This window comes from Cotesia glomerata, linkage group LG5, assembly GCF_020080835.1.
Source record: "Cotesia glomerata isolate CgM1 linkage group LG5, MPM_Cglom_v2.3, whole genome shotgun sequence".
Lineage (NCBI taxonomy): Eukaryota > Metazoa > Arthropoda > Insecta > Hymenoptera > Braconidae > Cotesia > Cotesia glomerata.
Window position 1 is genome coordinate 14,200,797 of NC_058162.1, and position 20,862 is coordinate 14,221,658.

The 20,862-nt window shown below is 38.2% G+C and overlaps 2 protein-coding genes and 1 long non-coding RNA gene across 5 annotated transcripts in view; 1 reads left to right on the forward strand and 2 right to left on the reverse strand.

The window, feature by feature from the left end:
- Positions 1-20,862, reverse strand: part of LOC123265019 (protein Lilipod) — a gene marked incomplete in the record, with an annotated part of 252,377 nt that overhangs the window by 89,586 nt on the left and 141,929 nt on the right.
- LOC123265021 lies at positions 10,443-12,094 on the reverse strand. Its single transcript, XM_044728603.1, has 2 exons — positions 10,659-12,094; positions 10,443-10,533 (listed from the first exon to the last, which is right to left on the reverse strand). The coding sequence occupies exon 1, from the start codon at positions 11,885-11,887 to the stop codon at positions 11,150-11,152; it is 738 nt and encodes a 245-aa protein (XP_044584538.1). The 5' UTR covers positions 11,888-12,094; the 3' UTR covers positions 10,443-10,533; positions 10,659-11,149.
- On the forward strand, positions 14,812-16,794 carry LOC123265023. Its single transcript, XR_006509479.1, has 3 exons — positions 14,812-14,889; positions 15,097-15,112; positions 16,781-16,794. It is a non-coding gene; the product is annotated as an uncharacterized LOC123265023 (long non-coding RNA).

A 20,862-nucleotide genomic window follows, 5' to 3' on the forward strand; every position in this document is an offset into this window, starting at 1 on the left:
ACTGAACCTCGTGGTACCCCTCCAGTAATATCATACTCCCTCGGACCGTTCTTCGTGTCATACTTCAGGACCCTGTTTTCAAAGTAGCTTACTACGATCTTAAGCAGGTATTCTGGTACATTCTTCTCTTGGAGGGCCTGCATGATGCATTTCCAATTTGCGGAGTTGAAGGCGTTTCTGATGTCTAGTGTCGCCACCAGGCAATACTTCTTCGTTCCACCTTTCCATCTGGTTCCTGCGATTGCTTCCTTGGCCGTATCAACAACCTGTTTGATTGCATCCAGGGTTGATCGTCCTTTCCGGAATCCATACTGATTGTCTGCCAGGAGTGGGTCGACTACTGCTTCAATTCTCTGGTGAATTATGCGCTCAAATATCTTACCCGCCGTATCTAACATGCAAAGTGGTCGGTAAGATGACGGTTCTTTTGTGGTTTCTTCCCTTTAGGTAACAGTACCAATCGTTGCTGTTTCCACTTACGAGGAAAAGTCCCCTCCTTGAGGCATGCATTATAAGCGTCGAGGAATAATGTTGGAGCTGCCTTTATGATGGTTTTCAAGGCTATATTAGGGATTCCGTCCAATCCCGGCGCTTTATAATTCCCTACATGGTTACAGGCCTCCAGTAGTTCTTCTTCAGTGACAGGTGGAATGTCGTCCAGTTCGCCTGGCGCCAACTGGTAATCGAAGTTGCGTTGCTGTGGGATCAGTGCAGTGACGATTTTCTGAAGAAGTTGAGGACACGTAGGTGATGGCATTTGTTGTTTTTTCAGGTGGGTCATAACCACCTTATAAGGCCTACCCCACACGTCTTTATCCACTTCGTATATAAGCTCTTTCCAGCATCTCCTTTTGCTCTCTTTGATGGCTTTATTCAGTTCACGACGCGCCTTTTCGTACTCTGCGATCAGCTCCACTGAGTTGGGCCGTTGATAGCCGCGCTGAGAGATTCTTCTTTTCTTATGACACTCTTTACGGAGGACGCTGATGTGGTCGTTCCACCAATGCACCGAAGGTCTCGAATTTATGCCACGTTTACGAGGCATACTGGCATCACAAGCATGTGTTACTCTTCTCATCAGGTCCTTAGTATGTTGTTCTGCACATCCAGTGTTGATCGGATCACTATCGAGGGCTATTAGCAATGCTTCTGGGTCAAAAGATTTCACCTTCCAACCAACGATGTTAGACTGCTTGATTGGTCTCTTGAGGTTCTGGTCGTTTGATATTTCCCAGAATATCGCATGATGGTCGCTGGAAGTGTAGATGTCCAACACTTTCCAGTTGTAGTCACCTCTAGCAAGGCTATTACTGACAAAAGTGAGGTCTACAATTGAGCTTGCGTCACCTTTGGTGTAGGTCGGCGTATCACCACTGTTGAGCGAAACTACATCTAGTGTAGTAAAGGCCTCTAGTAGTGCTTTCCCTCGTGCGTTGGTATGTTTGCTGCCCCAGTCAACTGCCCAGGAGTTGAAGTCCCCGGCTATCGCTACTGGATGGTATTGCTTCGCATCTTCAGTTAGTCGATCCAAGGAATCAGTGAAGTCAACAATGGAGCGGCTAGGTGGTGCGTAGCAGCTATAGAAGCGGATGCCCTCTACTGATACTGCTACAAAGCCGGCATTGCTGTTGTCGACTGCATTTTGGAAAGGGAGCTTGCCACATAACCAGATGACAGCTTTGGATGTGCTATCAGCTTCCCAGGGTTGGGTACTCAGGTGTTTATATGGCTCTGCAATTAGTACCAAGTCAAGCTCTAATTCTCGCACGGTCTGCATGAGCAGGTCATGCGCGGCCTCACAGTGATTGAGGTTAAGCTGTAATATGTTTGCTTGCTTGTCAATCTCTGGAGTGCCTCTTTGTATACCGGGCACCTGTATGTGCCAGCGTGATGGGCAGCGTTCTCTGCGCTCTTATTTTTCGCGCATAATACACACTTCGCTGGGTTTTTACAGTCCGCAATCTTGTGTCCTTCTTAGCCGCATCTGATGCATAGCTTGGATCGATCTGTCTTGCTTCTGCACTGGGATCCGTGGTGCCCGAAATGCCAGCATTTGTAGCATTGGGTAGGTTTCCTCGTGGCTCTAATTCGGCAGTTGACCCAGCCAATTCGGATTTTACCGCTTCCTTCTAATATCTTCTGAGCTGCTGCAGCCGGTAGTGTCACGACAGCGGTTTGGGTACCTCTGTAGGCTTTGCGGATCTTGATTGTCTCTGGTAGTATTTCGCAGAGCTCCTTGATTACCGTATGCAGGGCAGCCTGAATATCCTCCTTTGTTGTGGTGTCATCTAGGTCTCGAATCTCGATGTCTTCTTGTGGCCCTTTGCAGATCACTTTGGCCTCCTCCTTAAGAATGTTTGCGATGGTATGTTGCAGGCCTTGGCCTTTGTCCACGCACTTCCGCGAAATCGTAATCAGCAAGTCTCCGCTTCTGGTCTTGTTGATCTTGTCCACTGTTGTGCGAACTTGCTCATCAGGGACGTCCTTCTTTATGCGACGCAAAATCTCGGCGTACTTTGCTTTCTCGGCCGGGCGGATGATCAGTGCGTCGGGTCTGATCCATTTGAGCGGTTTTTTGCGCTTAGGCTCTGGCCTGGGCTTTTTTGGAGGCTCCTTTGGGAGCTGTTCTTTGGCTAGCCTCCGTTTCTCTTTCCTTGTGTGGACATCTTTTCAATCAGTCGCGTCTTTTTTTTCGGCGTTCTGCTTCATCACGTTTTTCGGAGGACTTGGTTTCAAGTCCTTTCTCTTCGTCAATCGCCCATCTATTCCATCTGGGGAGTTTCGGTCCTTCCTCTTGTTAGACTTGTTGGAAGTATGACCTTCGTCTTTAGCATCAGATTCACCGTCAGCATCGCCTCCGGTGTCCATTGATTTTTCGATCTCCACAGCAAGTTGACTGCTCTTCTCCGGCGTAAAACGAGGAGTGAGTTGTCGAGGTGACTGCCATTCTTCGTCCAGTTTTTTAAACCTTCGAAGGGCGTTAACTACCCCGGTTGCCTTGGTCTTTATCTCTTTATGGATATTGACCTTTGATTGGACAAACTCATGCAGTTCGCTGGTCAGCTTTTCGAGGCGTTCCAGCGCTTGCGTCCGCTTCATCTCAGCGCTTACGGTAATCGCTGCTTCTTGGGCGTGAGGCCCACTAATACTCCTGTCCTTTTCTTGATTTTTCGTTTCTTCCATGGTTTTAAGTGATACTCCAAAGCAAAAGGTCGTCTCCGAACGCGATGCCGCCGGAAGTGGAGGGGTGATCACTCTTACAGCTACCTCCATTGCTATAAGAGCTTTCGGTCATTGAAGCGGGAAATCTCAACCGCTTCGACCCTGCACCTGCTTCCTTCATCGGCTTCCTCTTGCTCCCGTGGGTGCGGCACGTAGATGCCGGGAGTTACCACGTACACCGCGCTATAAGGATCATTTCGCACATCTCTTTCGAGCAGCGTCACCTTATCCGCTTGCGTACGTGACCCTAGGTCAGATGGTGTGACCAACTTTCCTGCCGAAAGGGAAGTTTTCGTTTTTTACCGCGAGAGCTATTTTCTTTCGCTCTTACCCTCTGCTCCAAAGAACAGCGAGCTTTCTCCGACCCACAAGGATACACGGACGGTGGCTGTTACTCTTCAGCTCCGATGCCTGATTTGGTCCGCGAGGGCTATTTTATTTCGCCCCAATCCGCCGATCTTACGACCGGTTAGGACCCCCCTATCCGCCACCTTGGGACGCGCCCGGTAGGAGTTTGGCTTCTTCCGACGGGTGTGTGTGTGTGTGTGTGTGTGTGTGTGTGTGTGTGTGTGTGTGTGTGTGTGTGTGTGTGTGTGTGTGTGTGTGTGTGTGTGTGTGTGTGTGTGTGTGTGTGTGTGTGTGTGTGTGTGTGTGTGTGTGTGTGTGTGTGTGTGTGTGTGTGTGTGTGTGTGTGTGTGTGTGTGTGTGTGTGTGTGTGTGTGTGTGTGTGTGTGTGTGTGTGTGTGTGTGTGTGTGTGTGTGTGTGTGTGTGTGTGTGTGTGTGTGTGTGTGTGTGTGTGTGTGTGTGTGTGTGTGTGTGTGTGTGTGTGTGTGTGTGTGTGTGTGTGTGTGTGTGTGTGTGTGTGTGTGTGTGTGTGTGTGTGTGTGTGTGTGTGTGTGTGTGTGTGTGTGTGTGTGTGTGTGTGTGTGTGTGTGTGTGTGTGTGTGTGTGTGTGTGTGTGTGTGTGTGTGTGTGTGTGTGTGTGTGTGTGTGTGTGTGTGTGTGTGTGTGTGTGTGTGTGTGTGTGTGTGTGTGTGTGTGTGTGTGTGTGTGTGTGTGTGTGTGTGTGTGTGTGTGTGTGTGTGTGTGTGTGTGTGTGTGTGTGTGTATGTGTGTATGTGTGTCTGTGTGTGTGTGTGTGTGTGTGTGTGTGAAAGTATGTGAACCGCTTATAACTTTTGAACAGCTTGACCGATTTTATTGCGGTTGGTGCCATTCGAAAGGGCTTTTCTAAACTTAGATTTTAAAAACTATTTGGACCGATTGAGATCAATAGATTTTGCGAAATCTTAAAAAAACTGAAAAAAAAATTTTTTTCAAATGTGGTTTTTTTGGAATAACTTTTAATTGGCTGAAAGGTTCAATTCTAAAAACTGATCAGCTTTGTTCTGATCAGATTTGTTCGAGAGATATCGTGAACGAAAGAAAACCGAAAAAAGTGTTTTTTCGGAATAACTCCAAAATTCCTAGCGCAATCAATTCAAAATTCGAGATTCTTTGTGAGGCTTAAAAAATTGCGTCGAATGCTTCTAACCGCGTGAAAATCAGTTTATTCATTCAAAAGTTATTGCAGTTTAAAAATTTAAAAGATAGTGTCATCAAATCTCTATCAGACTTTTGAGCTCGAAGAGCTTTAAAGCATGAGAAAGCAATCTCTTTGAGCTCGGAAAGCTCAATATCACCCATAAATTGTATTTTTGAGCTCGAAGAGCTCAAAAACGTCATTGGTGCAATTTTAAGCGCCTAAGTATGGAATTAGCGGGAAGTTGCAGGGAAGGCCTTCAGGGTCAACCGTTTTCCTAATTTTTTTGTTTATTTTTCTAGCTCGGCATGCGCACCTCATATAAATAAGTCCATAACATATTCGTGTAGAGAATCCAACGTTCAACAAAAAGGTTTCCTACACTATTATCATAAAGACAGCCGTTCTAAAGTTATTCCGACGTAAACTTCTAAATGTATAAAATTTTGATTATCCAAGCATTATACAGATACAATTTAGTTTATAACTGTCTTAAAAATTATTTTTATATGTAAAATTGGTTCTGATGCGCTAACATTTTCATAAAGCTAAAAAAAAAATTACTCATGTATGAAATTTTTTTCTTCTTTATTTCATTTACTGTGAGAAAATCATGAACCGAGTTGAATGAATTAAATTTTTGAAAATTTTCATCGAATTATCAATTTATTACTCTACACGGAGAGAAAAGATAAGTTTGGAAAATCAGGAAAGTGCACGTCTCATAACGCTCATTTATCACAAAAAAATCTAGAGAACGTTTGACCCTAAAGGCCATCCCTACAACTTCCGCTAATTCCGTATCTAAGGTCTTAAAATTGCACTTATAAGGTTTTTGAGCTCTTCAAGTCAAAAGTCTGATAAATTGAAAAAAGTTAAAATTTAGAATTAGCGATTTTTATAAACCGCTGAGTTTACAATCGGCTATTTTAATTGTTAACAAAATTTGGCATTCACTTATTTCATGAATCGCAAAATTTACTGTTACGTTCCCAAAAATATGTCAAATAAATTCTTTGAGATTTAAATAATTAAATACCAGGTTTTGACACTTTGGGTAATCGATCGACCCCCGGTGTGTCATCACAGATGAGCTTACTTGTTTTATTTTAATTATTTTGGACTTACCTTTAAGGGCCCCATAAATCAGCCCAATTAACGGCCTGGGTTTTTAGCCACTTAGCTTCAAAAGGCGGGTAGATGTCGTAGCCCGTCTTTCGGAAGTACTCCTTCGAATGATACCCGTATCTGGGGTCTTTGATCGGGATGACACCTCCTGGAGGGTGAATCTCGGGTACCTCTACTGGGACCAACTTCCAGGTCCTGGTGATGTCCGTCCAATAGGCAGGGCGGTTGTTGCTGGCGAAGATTGACTGACCCTGTGAACCCTGGAACGGCGGTGATTTGGGCGAGTTTTCCTCGGCAGTTCGTACTACTCTCACCTGCGGTTTGACGAGTATCTCGTCATCGATTATACGCAGCAACGGTTTCGTACCCCGCACTACTTCCACTTGCGGCTCAACCGGAGTTTCGTCGTCGATTATCGGTAGCGATAAATAAAACGGCTCGGCCAAGTGACGGCGACGCTTTTGTACCGATTGACCCGATCGACGTGATTGTTTTCCTCGAGGCATGAAGTAAAAGAATTTGTCATTGGCGAAGAGATTCGAACCTGGTGGAACGCCGATAAAGCGGTCGCCCAGCAGGAGAGTTAGACTGGAGAATACGCTGGCTAGCGCTTCTGAGGATGGATTTCTTTTTATGGGGTAGAACAGCCGTAAGGTGCTCAGCCCAATAATAAGTGTAATGGGCTATATGTTCGGTATAGTTGGTTTATTTGATAATAGGATATGGAGAGGTTTAAGCCTGAGGACAGAGCTCTCTGCACTAGAAAGTATCGAAATCTACTGGCTTGAATTAGCTCCAGATAAGTTTCTGTAAACAGTTATTCAGCCATGTTTGCAGCTCAGGTTACTCCCTGAAAGAGTCATCGAGGCCCGGGTCCCATACTGACGCAAGATGTTTGGACTATCCGTGGCCGCGGTGACTCTCTGCCGATGTCTTATCGCGAGATTTCCGTTACCAAGCTGCTGATCAAGCCACTAGCGAAGCAACGGATATCTCTCAATGTGCATTCGGAGAATTGAATGAGATAACTTATTTAAAATATAGAGAACTTCCGGTTCAAGCATGAGCGAGTGCGGATGGTGAATGGGTAAATACCTAAACTGCAAGTGAATTATGAAAGGTTGTAGTTGAGGTGTGAAGCATGGCAGGGGTTAGAAAGAACGGTTGAAAAGGGAGTTTAAGGGACAAATATAAGGAGGCAGAGGAGAGTGGATAGAAGTGTGAAGTTAAGGACGAAGAAATACCAGAAAGAAAAGTAAGGTTAGATGGAGTGGTTGGTCAGGTGAGGTAGGGAGTGAGGAGGGCATATTAAATACGTGAGTCAAATGGACAGGGAGTCGGTAAAGGAGAATGGTGAGGTGTCAGGTGGGATCGAAAAGACACAGAGGGAGACACAGGCTGAGTTTAAGGAGTTGTGGGCAAGAGTGGAGTCAATGGAGATTGACGCTGAGAAAAATGGTGCTGGGAAGGAGGGAAGTGTAAAGAGAGGGGAAGTGAAGGTTGGAGCAGAGAAAAAGAGCTTAGAGAAAGAGAATTTAGAGGAAGAGGCAGAAAAGAAGGAGAATGAGAGGAAAAACGATACAGAAGGGAACGAGGATGTAGAGGAAAAAGAAGTGAGTGAGGCATCGAGGGGAAAAGGAAGGAGAACAACGGCTGAGACGTGGAAATTACATAGGGCAAACAGCACAGGAGACTTAGGAGATATTAGAGGATGGGTTATACTCGTCGTTCACTGTCAAATGACGGCCGTTCGATAGTCAAATGACGGTCATTGGACGATCATTTGTCGACACTGTGAATTCACGGTACATTCACCGTCGTTTCACGATCATTTTATCGTGACCACGAATCCACCAGGGTATTTTTTTACAACAATCGTCTTTTTGGCAGTGGAGAAAAAGTCATTGTGAGGTTTTTAGAATATAACTTTACATGTAGCTATTTAGTCAACAGACTGAGAATTTGACATACATTTTATTTTTTCTGATCACATAGTCAATAAATTGTTCTTATTACGGGACCGCGGGAATGGAACATATTAACATAAATGCATTTATTAAACACTTGAGATGTGGAAAAGAAATTTGACTACTTATTTTAAGAGAATTCGTAAAAAACATGTACTAATAATTTTCTCTGAAAAATTGATATCGCGGAGAAAATTTTAATTAACCGCAAAATTCGTCGTACTTTCCCTAGCGGTTTTGTAAATGCCGAAAAAATGTCGCAATTATACTGTATTAATGCGGTTTTTCAGCATTTTTTCGGTCGTTTTGGTCAGTTTTTTTATTGAAACATTACGAAACATTTACCGTGAAAATGCGAATAATTTATGCTCAAAATGCGAAATATTTACGCTAAAAATGCGGAATATTTACGCTCAAAATGCGATACATTTACGCTAAAAATTTAGAATATTGACGCTGAAAATGCGGCATATTTACGGTAATAAGGGCGTAAAACGACTGTATTGTAACCATATTTAAAAAATGGTGTAAAATTAAATAACGCTCGGACTGGGATTCGAACCCAGAACCTTCCGAAGACATGTCGGCTACTCTACCATTTGAGCTACCTGGTCTATACCATATTTTTTTTTTGCTTATTCTATATACATTAAGTCACACCGTCCATCTTACGATAATCATATTTAAAATTAAATAATATAATTATGTATGTGAAACAATATAACTTTTCGATTTCTGAAAATTTGCAATTTTCTAAGTGAGAAATTAAAAATTGAAATTTAATTTAGAATATATTAACTTAACATATATATTATTTTATATTCATTACCGCTAAATACCTAATCAAAAAATAATATTTAACATATTTTTTATTCAAAAACAGTATTTGTTTTTGCAAAGTAGCGATGGGGAATAAAAAGCATAATTGGAAATTTTTCATTTTATTCATTTCTAACATAGAGGTAAACTAAAAATAAAACCAAATCTTTAATAATTGTCCATTATATCAAAAAATATTCGGCAAAATTACTGTATTATTACGGTAATTATTTGGAATTTTTTGGGTAAAATTTGGGCATTAATGCGGTAATTGTATAGTATATTTTCGGTAACTGTACAGCATAAGTGCAGTATATATACTGGATAACTACAGTATAAAAACTGGCCAAAACAACTATAGTTTTACCGTATTATAACGGTAAATATACGGCATGAGCGTGAATGCCGAAAAATTATGGTATTTTTACTGCATTCTCCAAACCGCGAGGGTTAAGCTAGGCAGATTTTAAATTTACTTATGAGACCTGTAATTACTTAAACTGAAACTTTCGATGTTCACTTCAAATTTTTTTCTCCGGTTCAATTATTATTCACCGGCCAATCAGATAAAATTTGGTATCTGTGCAAGTCAAAACAGTACTCAAATTGAATTTCAAGTCTAGATCTAAAAATACAATTCTATAAAATGCCCAGTGGAGCGGGCGGGTAACAGCTACTATATATTAGGGTGATTCAAAAAAACTTTTTAATTTTTTTTTTAACTCTTACTCCCTCAAATTTTTCTATTTGATATAAAAAAAATCCTCACCAAACACTAGCCCTATAGCTCAACTCTAAGGGGTCGGTTTTTTTATTTTAGTTTCCCATTTAATTATCATGGGAAAAATTCTTTTATGTTTTAAATTGAATTTACACATAATTTACGCAATTTTTCGCGAATAACAATTTTATATTCTTAAAGTAGAGTCTTTGATCTTTACAAAACTCTAAGACAAAGTATGATTATCTCTACAAAAAGACAAGTTACAACCATTTAAAAATGACTAAATTTCGAAATTTAAAGAAATAGTTGGCAATTAGGTCATTCCATGACAGATCGACTAATAGTTGGAATCGATCTCTTTCGATTTGGACAAATTTTTATTAGAAGTTTTCGTTTATCATAAAACGAAGTTCTGCTGAAGGAAAAACAATAAAAAAATTTTTCTCAAAAGATATGCAAATTCAAAATTTCGCAATTATTTCAGTTTTTCAATTTTGTTTTTGTTATATCTCAAACGCTATTGTAGATATAGGAATGGCCTTTTATTTGTTTGAATGGGGACACTTGAGGTTATTGAAAAAAAAATATTTTGGAAAAAAATTTTTAAAAATGCCAAATTTGTCAAATTTTCAATTTCTGAAAATCGGTAAAAATGACGATTGAAGTTAAAATTTTAGCTCAATTTTTTTTGTATAATACATAGTTATCATCTTAAAAAATTTTGAAATATGGAAGGGTGTTTTTTTTAAATATCAATTTTTAAATTTCAAAAAAAAATTTTTTTTCGTTTTTTACAACTTCTAAATAAGGTAAAGTTATGCAGAAACATAGTATTGTAATTTTGAGGATTAAAACTTGAATAATGTTAATAAACTCGATAATAAAGCGAGCGAATTTTGAAAATTGACATTGATAGAATAATATATTTTTAAATAAGGCTAAGAAAAAAAAAGTCATTAAAAAAAAACTGAAATAAAAAAAAAAAAAAAAACAAATGCATATCTTGACATTAGAATAAAAATAATTTTAAAATAAAATATTTACGTAATGTTGACATTTGTTGAAATTAGTGCATCTTGAATTTTGGCAATTCAAAACTTAGCCACGCGAATTCAGCCAATAGAGTAATGTTACGTTCTCAGAATTTTGCCTAAAATTAATTTTTTTAATTATTTTATAAATATTATATTTTAAATAAGAAATAAACATATTTACAGATGCCCGAAGGCTTTTCAGTGCACCCGACAAGCCCGGGTGCTAGGTAATTACACTCACACTTTCTACTTTTCTTCTCCATTCCAACATCCATCCTAACCCTTCTGCTTTCTCTACCATCAGCTTCCTTATTTTCATCTTCTCTTCCTTCTCCTAATAAACTGGGATCCCTTCCGTCACTATCCTATCATACTCTCTTAAATTTTGACCCTTTTATCATCGCCCTCCTCTCCTGCTTCTGAACATCTCTGTCATTTTCCCTGAGCTCCCTCCATCTTCTTCTCTTCTCCTATCACTCCAGTTCTAGTCCTGCAGTCGACTATCCGCATCTATTTAGGTATTTTTCCCTCTCTTCATCCCCTGCTCTCCTTTCCTCGCCTCTCTTCCCACTTTCTCTCACGCATCTCCTCAACAGTTCTCTTCCTGCTTCTGTTCTAACTTTTTCTTCAAAATTAAACGCTCTTGCCCCAGCCCTCACTCTCATCAAATAAAAATCCAGCTCCTCTCTCACTGTATAACCTGGCACTGCTCTACCAAGGCCCATTACCCACCTACCATACTGCTTCTGCAAGCTTTCCAGCTCCTTCCTTTCCGTCCATCCCCAAATTTCTGCGCCATACAACGCTATATTTGCCACTATACTCTCGAATAGTAATTTTCTTAATTTCCATTTCTATTCCTATCCATTTTCTATTCCTATCCTTTCCATCGCTTTTAACAGAATCCTTCTGTCCAAATTGTCGAATGCTCCTTTCAGGTCTAGGAACAGAACATATGCTCTTCCCCCTTTTTCCTTTACGGTCTTTTCTATCGTCTTTCTCAAAATGTAAACGTTGTCCATAACATCCTCTCTTTTTCCTAAATCCTGCTTGGTTATCTTCATACCCCCCTTTCTCCTCCACTGACTTCATTATCCTCTCGTTTAGGATCGACGCGTATAGTTTGTAAGCCCTGTAGGTCAAAGTTACTCCACTGTAGTTCTTGATATTTTCCTTTTCTCCTTTCTTATATATCGGCGCTATTAGCCCTTCCCTCCAATCTTCTACGGAATATTCACCTCTCCTCACCTCTCTAATTACCTCTCTCAACCGAGTCCTAATTTTTCCCCTCCCAAATATCCAGGCTTCGTTTTTTATTCCGTCTTCTCCTTTTGCCTTCCTTCTCTTTAGCTTTGATATCTGCAGGTCAATTTCCTCATCCGTTGGTTCTTCTTCTCGTATACTTGTTCCTGTCTCATATCCCTCTCCTAGACCCTCCGTTTTGTACTCCTTTTCCCCTAGTTCTTCCATGAAATGCTACTTCCATTCCTCAATTCTAAATGCATCAGTTATACTATCCTTTTTCTTCCAATCTTTCCTTATAAACTCCCATGCCTGATTTTCATACTTAATCTCCCCTAATTTCAACTTTCTCTTCCTACCTCTTTTTCTTCCTTTTCTTCAGATCTCTGTACCTTGCTCTCAATTTGCGTAGAGTGGTCATATCCCTTTTCTTTCGGCCCGCCCTCCTAAGCTTCTTCTTCAGTCTTCTACATTGCTCGTCAAACCACCCTTCACCCGCATTTTCTCCCTTTTTTACCCTCCTCTTGACACATCACGTATCAAATCCTCTTCATAGCTCTTTCCATTTCTCCTCCCCTTCCGATTCCTCCCATCTTAATTCTTCTTCCTCCTTTTCAAACTCTTTCACGTCATTCTCTTCCCAACATCGCATCCATCTCCATACTTCCTGCTCCCCTCGCCCTCTATTGTTCAGCCTTCCTCTCCATCCTTTCAGGTCTATGATTACCGGTTGATGGTCTGAGTCAAATCTATATCCTATTTCCATTTCCATTATTTCATCCCATGCTTTCGAATTTGCTACCCCATAGTCAATTACTGATTTGCTTTCACCCCTTGTGAATGTCCACCTTCCCCCTTCTATGTCCCCTTTATTCCCATTTAACACTATCAACCCCTTCCTATCGATCAGATCAATCATCATCCTTCCCTCCTTGTTCACTATTAGATCTTTCGACCGTCTTTTTTCTCCACTATTCAGCTCTTTGACGCTGGCCATTCCGCCAATTCTTGCGTTCCACTCTTCTCCTAATATTATTTTTCTTTCTTCCTCTCCCTCTTTCACCCACTCATCTAGCTCCTTCAACATTTCCCTACCCCTCCCACCCCTTATCATTTTAGATGGAGTACACATCCCACATTTTCTTTTCCACCCTAGCCTCTCTTTTAGTCATCCCTTTCCTCTTCTCTGCGAGCTGACCTGCTATCTCTTTCCTAACCCCTAAGATGATTCCCCCTCTAGCTCTTCCTCTCCTCTCGACTCTTTCTGCAGGGATGTAGTCCCAGCTCCACTCTGACAGCAACCTGTTCTTTGTTACTTCTTATCCCTTCTATTCTACCCACGTTTCACATAAACCAATCACCTCAAACTTTTTCAAAAATTCCCAAAACTCCTTATCTTTGTTCTTTATTCCGGCCACATTCCAAAAGATCATCTTAATTCCCCACTTTTCCCCGCCTGCCTCGTACGACATTATTTTTATTGTTTTTCCTTCAGCAGAACTTTGTTTTATGATAAACGAAAACTTCTGATAAAAATTTGTCCAAATCGAAAGAGATCGATTCCAACTATTCGTCGATCTGACATGGAATGACCTAATTGCCAACTATTTCTTTAAATTTCGAAATTTAGTTATTTTTAAATGGTTGTAACTTGTCTTTTTGTAGAGATAATCATACTTTGTCTTAGAGTTTTGTAAAGATCAAAGACTCTACTTTAAGAATATAAAATTGTTATTCGCAAAAAATTGCGTAAATTATGTGTAAATTCAATTTAAAACATAAAAGAATTTTTCCCATGATAATTAAATGGGAAACTAAAATGAAAAAACCGACCCCTTAGAGTTGAGCTATAGGGCTAGTGTTTGGTGAGGATTTTTTTTATATCAAATAGAAAAATTTGAGGGAGTAAGAGTTAAAAAAAAAATTAAAAAGTTTTTTTGAATCACCCTAATATATACTAGCTGTTACCCGCCCGCTCCACTGGGCATTTTATAGAATTGTATTTTTAGATCTAGACTTGAAATTCAATTTGAGTACTGTTTTGACCTGCACAGATACCAAATTTTATCTGATTGGCCGGTGAATAATAATTGAACCGGAGAAAAAAATTTTAAGTGAACATCGGAAGTTTCAGTTTAAGTAATTACAGGTCTCATAAGTAAATTTAAAATCTGCCTAGCTCAACCCTCGCGGTTTGGAGAATGCAGTAAAAATACCATAATTTTTCGGCATTCACGCTCATGCCGTATATTTACCGTTATAATTCGGTAAAACTATAGTTGTTGTGACCAGTTTTTATACTGTAGTTATCCAGTATATATACTGCACTTATGCTGTACAGTTACTGAAAATATACTATACAATTACCGCATTAATGCCCAAATTTTACCCAAAAAATTCCAAATAATTACCGTAATAATACAGTAATTTTGCCGAATATTTTCTGATATAATGGACAATTATTAAAGATTTGGTTTTATTTTTAGTTTACTTCTATGTTAGAAATGAATAAAATGAAAAATTTCCAATTATGCTTTTTATTCTCCATCGCTACTTTGCAAAAACAAATACTGTTTTTGAACAAAAAATATGTTAAATATTATTTTTTAATAAGGTATTTAGCGGTAATGAATATAAAATAATATATATGTTAAGTTAATATATTCTAAATTAAATTTCAATTTTTAATTTCTCACTTAGAAAATTGCAAATTTTCTAAAATGGAAAAGTTATATTGTTTCACATACATAATTATATTGGTTAATTTTAAATATGATTATCGTAAGATGGACGGTGTGACTTAATGTATATAGAATAAGCAAAAAAAAAATATGGTATAGACCGGGTAGCTCAAATGGTAGAGTAGCCGACATGTCTTCGGAAGGTTCTGGGTTCGAATCCAAGTCCGAGCGTTATTCAATTTTACACCATTTTTTAAATATGGTTTCAATACAGTCATTTTACGCCCTTATTACCGTAAATATGCCGCATTTTCAGCGTCAATATTCTAAATTTTTAGCGTAAATGTATCGCATTTTGAGCGTAAATATTCCGCATTTTTAGCGTAAATATTTCGCATTTTGAGCATAAATTATTCGCATTTTTACGGTAAATGTTTCGTAATGTTTCAATAAAAAAACTGACCAAAACGACTGAAAAAATGCTGAAAAACCGCATTAATACTGTATAATTGCGACATTTTTTCGGCATTTACAAAACCGCTAGGGAAAGTACGACGAATTTTGCTGTTAATTAAAATTTTCTCCGCGATATCAATTTTTCAGAGAAAATTATTAGTACATGTTTTTTACGAATTCTCTTAAAATAAGTAGTCAAATTTCTTTTCTACATCTCAAGTGTTTAATAAATGCATTTATTTTAATATGTTCCATTCCCGCGGTCCCGTAATGAGAACAATTCATTGACTATGTGATCAGAAAAAATAAAATGTATGTCAAATTCTCAGTCTGTTGACTAAATAGCTACATGTAAAGTTAGATTCTGGAAACCTCACAATGACTTTTTCTCCACTGCCAAAGAGACGATTGTTGTAAAAAAATACCCTGGTGGATTCGTGGTCACGATAAAATGATCGTGAAACGACGGTGAATGTACCGTGAATTCACAGTGTCGACAAATGATCGTCAAATGACCGTCATTTGACTATCGAACGGCCGTCATTTGACAGTGAACGACGAGTATAACCCATCCTCTAATATCTCCTGAGTCTCCTGTGCTGTTTGCCCTATGTAATTTCCACGTCTCAGACGTTGTTCTCCTTCCTTTTCCCCTCGATGCCTCACTCACTTCTTCTTCCTCTACATCCTCGTTCCCCTCTGTATCGTTTTTCCTCTCATTCTCCTTCTTTTCTGCCTCTTCCTCTATATTCTCTTTCTCTAAGCACTTTTTCTCTGCTCCAACCTTCACTTCCCCTCTCTTTACACTTCCCTCCTTCCCAGCACCATTTTTCTCAGCGTCAATCTCCATTGACTCCACTCTTGCCCACAACTCCTTAAACTCAGCCTGTGTCTCCCTCTGTGTCTTTTCGATCCCACCCGACACCTCACCATTCTCCTTTACTTACTCCCTGTCCATTTAAATCACGTATTTAATATGCCCTCCTCACTCCCTACCTCACCTGACCAACCACTCCATCTAACCTTACTTTTCTTTCTGGTATTTCCTCGTCCTTAACTTCACACTTCTATCCACTCTTCTCTGCCTCCTTATATTTGTTCTTTTAAACTCCCCTTTCAACCGTTCTTTCTAACCCCTGCCATGCTTCACACCTCAACTACAACCTTTCATAATTCACTTACAGTTTAGGTATTTACCCATTCACCATCCGCACTCGCTCATGCTTGAACCGGAAGTTCTCTATATTTTAAATAAGTTATCTCATTCAATTCTCCGAATGCACATTGAGAGATATCCGTTGCTTCGCTAGTGGCTTGATCAGCAGCTTGGTAACGGAAATCTCGCGATAAGACATCGGCAGAGAGTCACCGCGGCCACGGATAGTCCAAACATCTTGCGTCAGTATGGGACCCGGGCCTCGATGACTCTTTCAGGGAGTAACCTGAGCTGCAAACATGGCTGAATAACTGTTTACAGAAACTTATCTGGAGCTAATTCAAGCCAGTAGATTTCGATACTTTCTAGTGCAGAGAGCTCTGTCCTCAGGCTTAAACCTCTCCAGATCCTATTATCGAATAAACCAACTATACCGAACATATAACCCATTACACTTATTATGGGGCTGAGCACTTTACGGCTGTTCTACCCCATAAAAAGAAATCCATCCTCAGAAAGCGCTAGCCAGCGTCTTTTCCAGTCTAACTCTCCTGCTGGGCGACCGCTTTATCGGCGTTCCACCAGGTTCCAATCTCTTCGCCAACGACAAATTTTTTTACTTTATGCCTCGAGGAAAACAATCACGTCGATCGGGTCTGGGTCAATCGGTACAAAAGCGTCGCCGTCACTTGGCCGAGCCGTTTTATTTATCGCTACCGATAATCGACGACGAAACTTCGGTTGAGCCGCAAGTGGAAGTAGTGCGGGGTACGAAACCGTTGCTGCGTATAATCGATGACGAGATACTCGTCAAACCGCAGGTGAGAGTAGTACGAACTGCCGAGGAAAACTCGCCCAAATCACCGCCGTACCAGGGTTCACAGGGTCAGTCAATCTTCGCCAGCAACAACCGCCCTGCCTATTGGACGGACATCACCAGGACCTGGAAGTTGGTCCCAGTAGAGGTACCCGAGATTCACCCTCCAGGAGGTGTCATCCCGATCAAAGACCCCAGATACGGGTATCATTCGAAGGAGTACTTCCGAAAGACGGGCTACGACATCTACCCGCCTTTTGAAGCTAAGTGGCTAGAAACCCAGGCCGTTAATTGGGCTGATTTATGGGGCCCTTAAAGGTAAGTCCAAAATAATTAAAATAAAACAAGTAAGCTCATCTGTGATGACACACCGGGGGTCGATCGATTACCCAAAGTGTCAAAACCTGGTATTTAATTATTTAAATCTCAAAGAATTTATTTGACATATTTTTGGGAACGTAACAGTAAATTTTGCGATTCATGAAATAAGTGAATGCCAAATTTTGTTAACAATTAAAATAGCCGATTGTAAACTCAGCGGTCTATAAAAATCCGAACAAAAACAGTTTAACTGTAAAAAATTGCGCCAAGTCCACGTTCATAGAACTCATCTCAATAACATTTGCACTTTACAAAAAAAATTAGGCTCGTTTCAATAATTTTCATTCTCTACAAAAAGATGTGAAATACAAAAAAATACCAAGAACTCGTCATAATGTTGAAAAAATTGAAATAAAATTTGTTAAGAATTCAAAAATTAAAAAAAAAATTTTTTATCGTACTTGGCGCGCGTCATTGAGTACCGCAAATTTTTTCGGAAGCATGTCAACTCAAGAAAAAACGATTTCGCTTGTATATATATAATCATATTATATATTTATATAGATTTACATTAGTCAAGGATACTGAACTCATTGAAAACATTGCTTAGTGTATTAATTATCAGTTTTAGTGAAAAAACCCGTTTTTAAAATTTTTTTTAGATCTTTAGTGAAAACAACTGTCAATATGGTAGTGTGTTCAAGAAATCTGAAACTATATAAAATTTTCGGATTCATTTTTTTTTCAGCTTCGTCATTAATTTTAAATGAAGAACCTTATGCACTATTAAAGCTTGATATTGCTTCGTTTGATTGTAATTAACACATTTTGATTGGCACTCACACCGCATTTTCCCGATGTAGTCAGCCATATGTTTTATTTTTTAGTAAAAACAATTCTCACAATACAACTGACCCAACGTGTGCATGCGTATCGACTTGTATGTAGTTTGCATAACTGCGTATGGAATGTCGATTTTACCTAACTTTTGTAAAACTTATTATGAAATAATATAGGTTCACTTACTTATAAATTTCTCAACATTAAAAAGATGTTCATTTATCCTGAAAAAATTTGGGGTACTCAATGACGCGCGCCAAGTACGATAAAAAATTATTTTTTCAATTTTTTAATTTTTAACAAATTTTATTTTAATTTATTCAACATTATGACGGTTTCTTGGTTTTTTTTGTATTTCACATCTTTTTGTAGAGAATAAAAATTATTGAAACGAGCCTAATTTTTTTTGTAAAGTGCAAATGTTATTGAGATGAGTTCTATGAACGTGGGCTTGGCGCAATTTATTACAGTTAAACTGTTTTTGTTCAGATTTTATATCTTTTTGTTAAGGGTCATTTTTTGCTCGCCTCTACATTACACTTGTAACTTACAGACATAAGTGTGCTATGTTGTATCTAGTAAACCTTCTACCCTTGATTCTATGTACAGTGTATTTAAAAAAAGAACTTGAGAGGTGTCAAGGGACACCCGGATGGAACCAACTTCCTTTAGATTAATAAGTGAAGGAATTGTAATAAAGTTATCCATTGGAAACTTTACATTTCAGAAAAAAACGAGTGAGCCTCACAGGCATAAGGTCACAATAGAAGTGAAACTTTTTTAATCGTTAAGTTGGTCTACATTATATGTATATTATATGTATATTTATAATATAGCATCTCATGTTTCGAAAAACACAAGAAAATAATTTTATCAACTACCCGGTATTTGAGAAATAAAACACAAAAGTTTGAAAAATCCAAAAATGCACGCCTGATAACGCTAATTTATTAAAAAAATTGTGTAATTGATTAAAAAAAAATTAGGAATACGGTTGACCCTGAAGGCCATCCCTGCAACTTCCCGCCAATTCTATACCTTAACGCTTGAAATTGCACTTATGACGTTTTAGAGCTCTTCAAGCTCATAAATACAATTTGTATATTATTTTGAGCTCTCCGAGCTCAAAAAAATAGCTTTTGTATGCTTTCGAGCTCTTCGAGCTCAAAAGTTTGATAGAAGTTTGATAAAACACTATTTTTTTAATTTTCAAATCGCTTTTTTCGGTTTTCTTTCGTCAAAGATAACTCACGAACGAATTAACCGATTTTGACCGGACTAGTGGCGATCGATGTGGTTTTTTGATGTTAAGATCTGAATAGTTTTTGAAATTGATCGGTATAGCCGTTTAAAAGTTATTCCAAAAAAACCATTTATGGAAAAATTTTTTTTTGTAGTTTTTTTGCGATTTCTCAAGTTTGGTCAAGCCCTTTCGAATGGCACCAACCGCGATAAAATCGGTCAAGCTGTTCAAAAGTTACGAGAGGTTTAAATACATCCACACACACACAACACACACACACACACACACCATCGCGGGAATAGTCAGGGAAGCTTCCTATGGACCTCGAAACGTCGAGATTCGATGAAAACTCTATTTTCGTAAAATAGGGTGAAAACAAAAACTTCCTGATTTTTGAAAATCTTCGATTTTTTTAGCGGGAAGTTAAAAATGAAAATTAAAGGAATTATTGATTTAAATTAAATAATCTGGAGCTCAATAACATAATAATAATAGTAATAATAATAATAAATATCATCATTACTATTATATTTATCATCAATTCAGTGTGACCATTAAAATTATTTTCAATATCATCTTTATTATTATTATTTTTTTTATTATTTAGTGTCATTATCATATTGATGTTAGTAAAGATCACAATTCGTAAACTTATAAATAATATTCGTATTTTGTAAGAAATATCATCGTTTCAAACTTCGCTTAATTAACAAGTAGTGCCACCTATAGGCAACAATCATCAAAACGTTTGTAGTATCTGTACATTGCTCGAACAGAATTACTCAGATCTTGATCAGCTGACTTTTCCGAAGAAAGCAAAATCAAACAATCCTAGCTCTTATAAGTATTGACTCTAGTTAATGAATGCAATTGAATTAGAAGAAAATACATTCAGAAAAATACATATGGAAAGTTGTTTAATAATTAATTCCAGGGATTTTATATTAAGAAAAATTTTCACATCAAAAGTTGTATTTTTCCCGCGGAAATTGAATGTTTATAAAGTTTCAATATAAATCGTTTAAAGGATTAAAGTATCACTTTTCGTACAATATCTAGCAGCATTAATAAAATTTTATATAAATAAGCCGCGAATACTCTTAAGCTTAGATTGATACACTAAATTATCAATTGTAAGCTTTTAATTTCACATAAATTAAAAAAAAATTTTTACATTTTTGTAGTTGTGATAGTAGTGAATTTAAATTTAATACTTCAATACCTAATAATTTAAAAACAATATCAATGATAATAATCATAAATAGTATTATCAATTTATTTTTACCATTATAAATATTTTCAGTATTATCCTTATTGTCATTTTTAATATTGTCGTTATTATAATTATTATTATTTCAATTATTATTTAGTGTCATTATCGTATTGTTGTTAGTAAATAACACAATTAGTAAACTTATAAATAATATTCGTATTATGTAAGGAATATCATCGTTTCAAACTTCGCTCAAGTAACAAGTAGTGCCACCTACAGGCAAAAATCATCAAGACGTTGTAGTATCTGTGCATTGCTCGAACAGAATTGCTCAGATCTTGATCGGCTGACTTTTCCGAAGAAAGCAAAATCAAACAATTCTGGCTCTTTTAGGGCCAGTTTTTTAAATCAAGATAAAATTTTATCCAGGATGAAATTATTATTGCCAGTATATTTATATATATGAAATATATAGA

What these genes read in the sequence shown, in the direction of transcription:
- LOC123265021 (XM_044728603.1), bottom strand. Translation starts at nt 11,887, where the DNA reads ATGGAAGAACTAGGGGAAAAGGAGTACAAAACGGAGGGTCTAGGAGAG.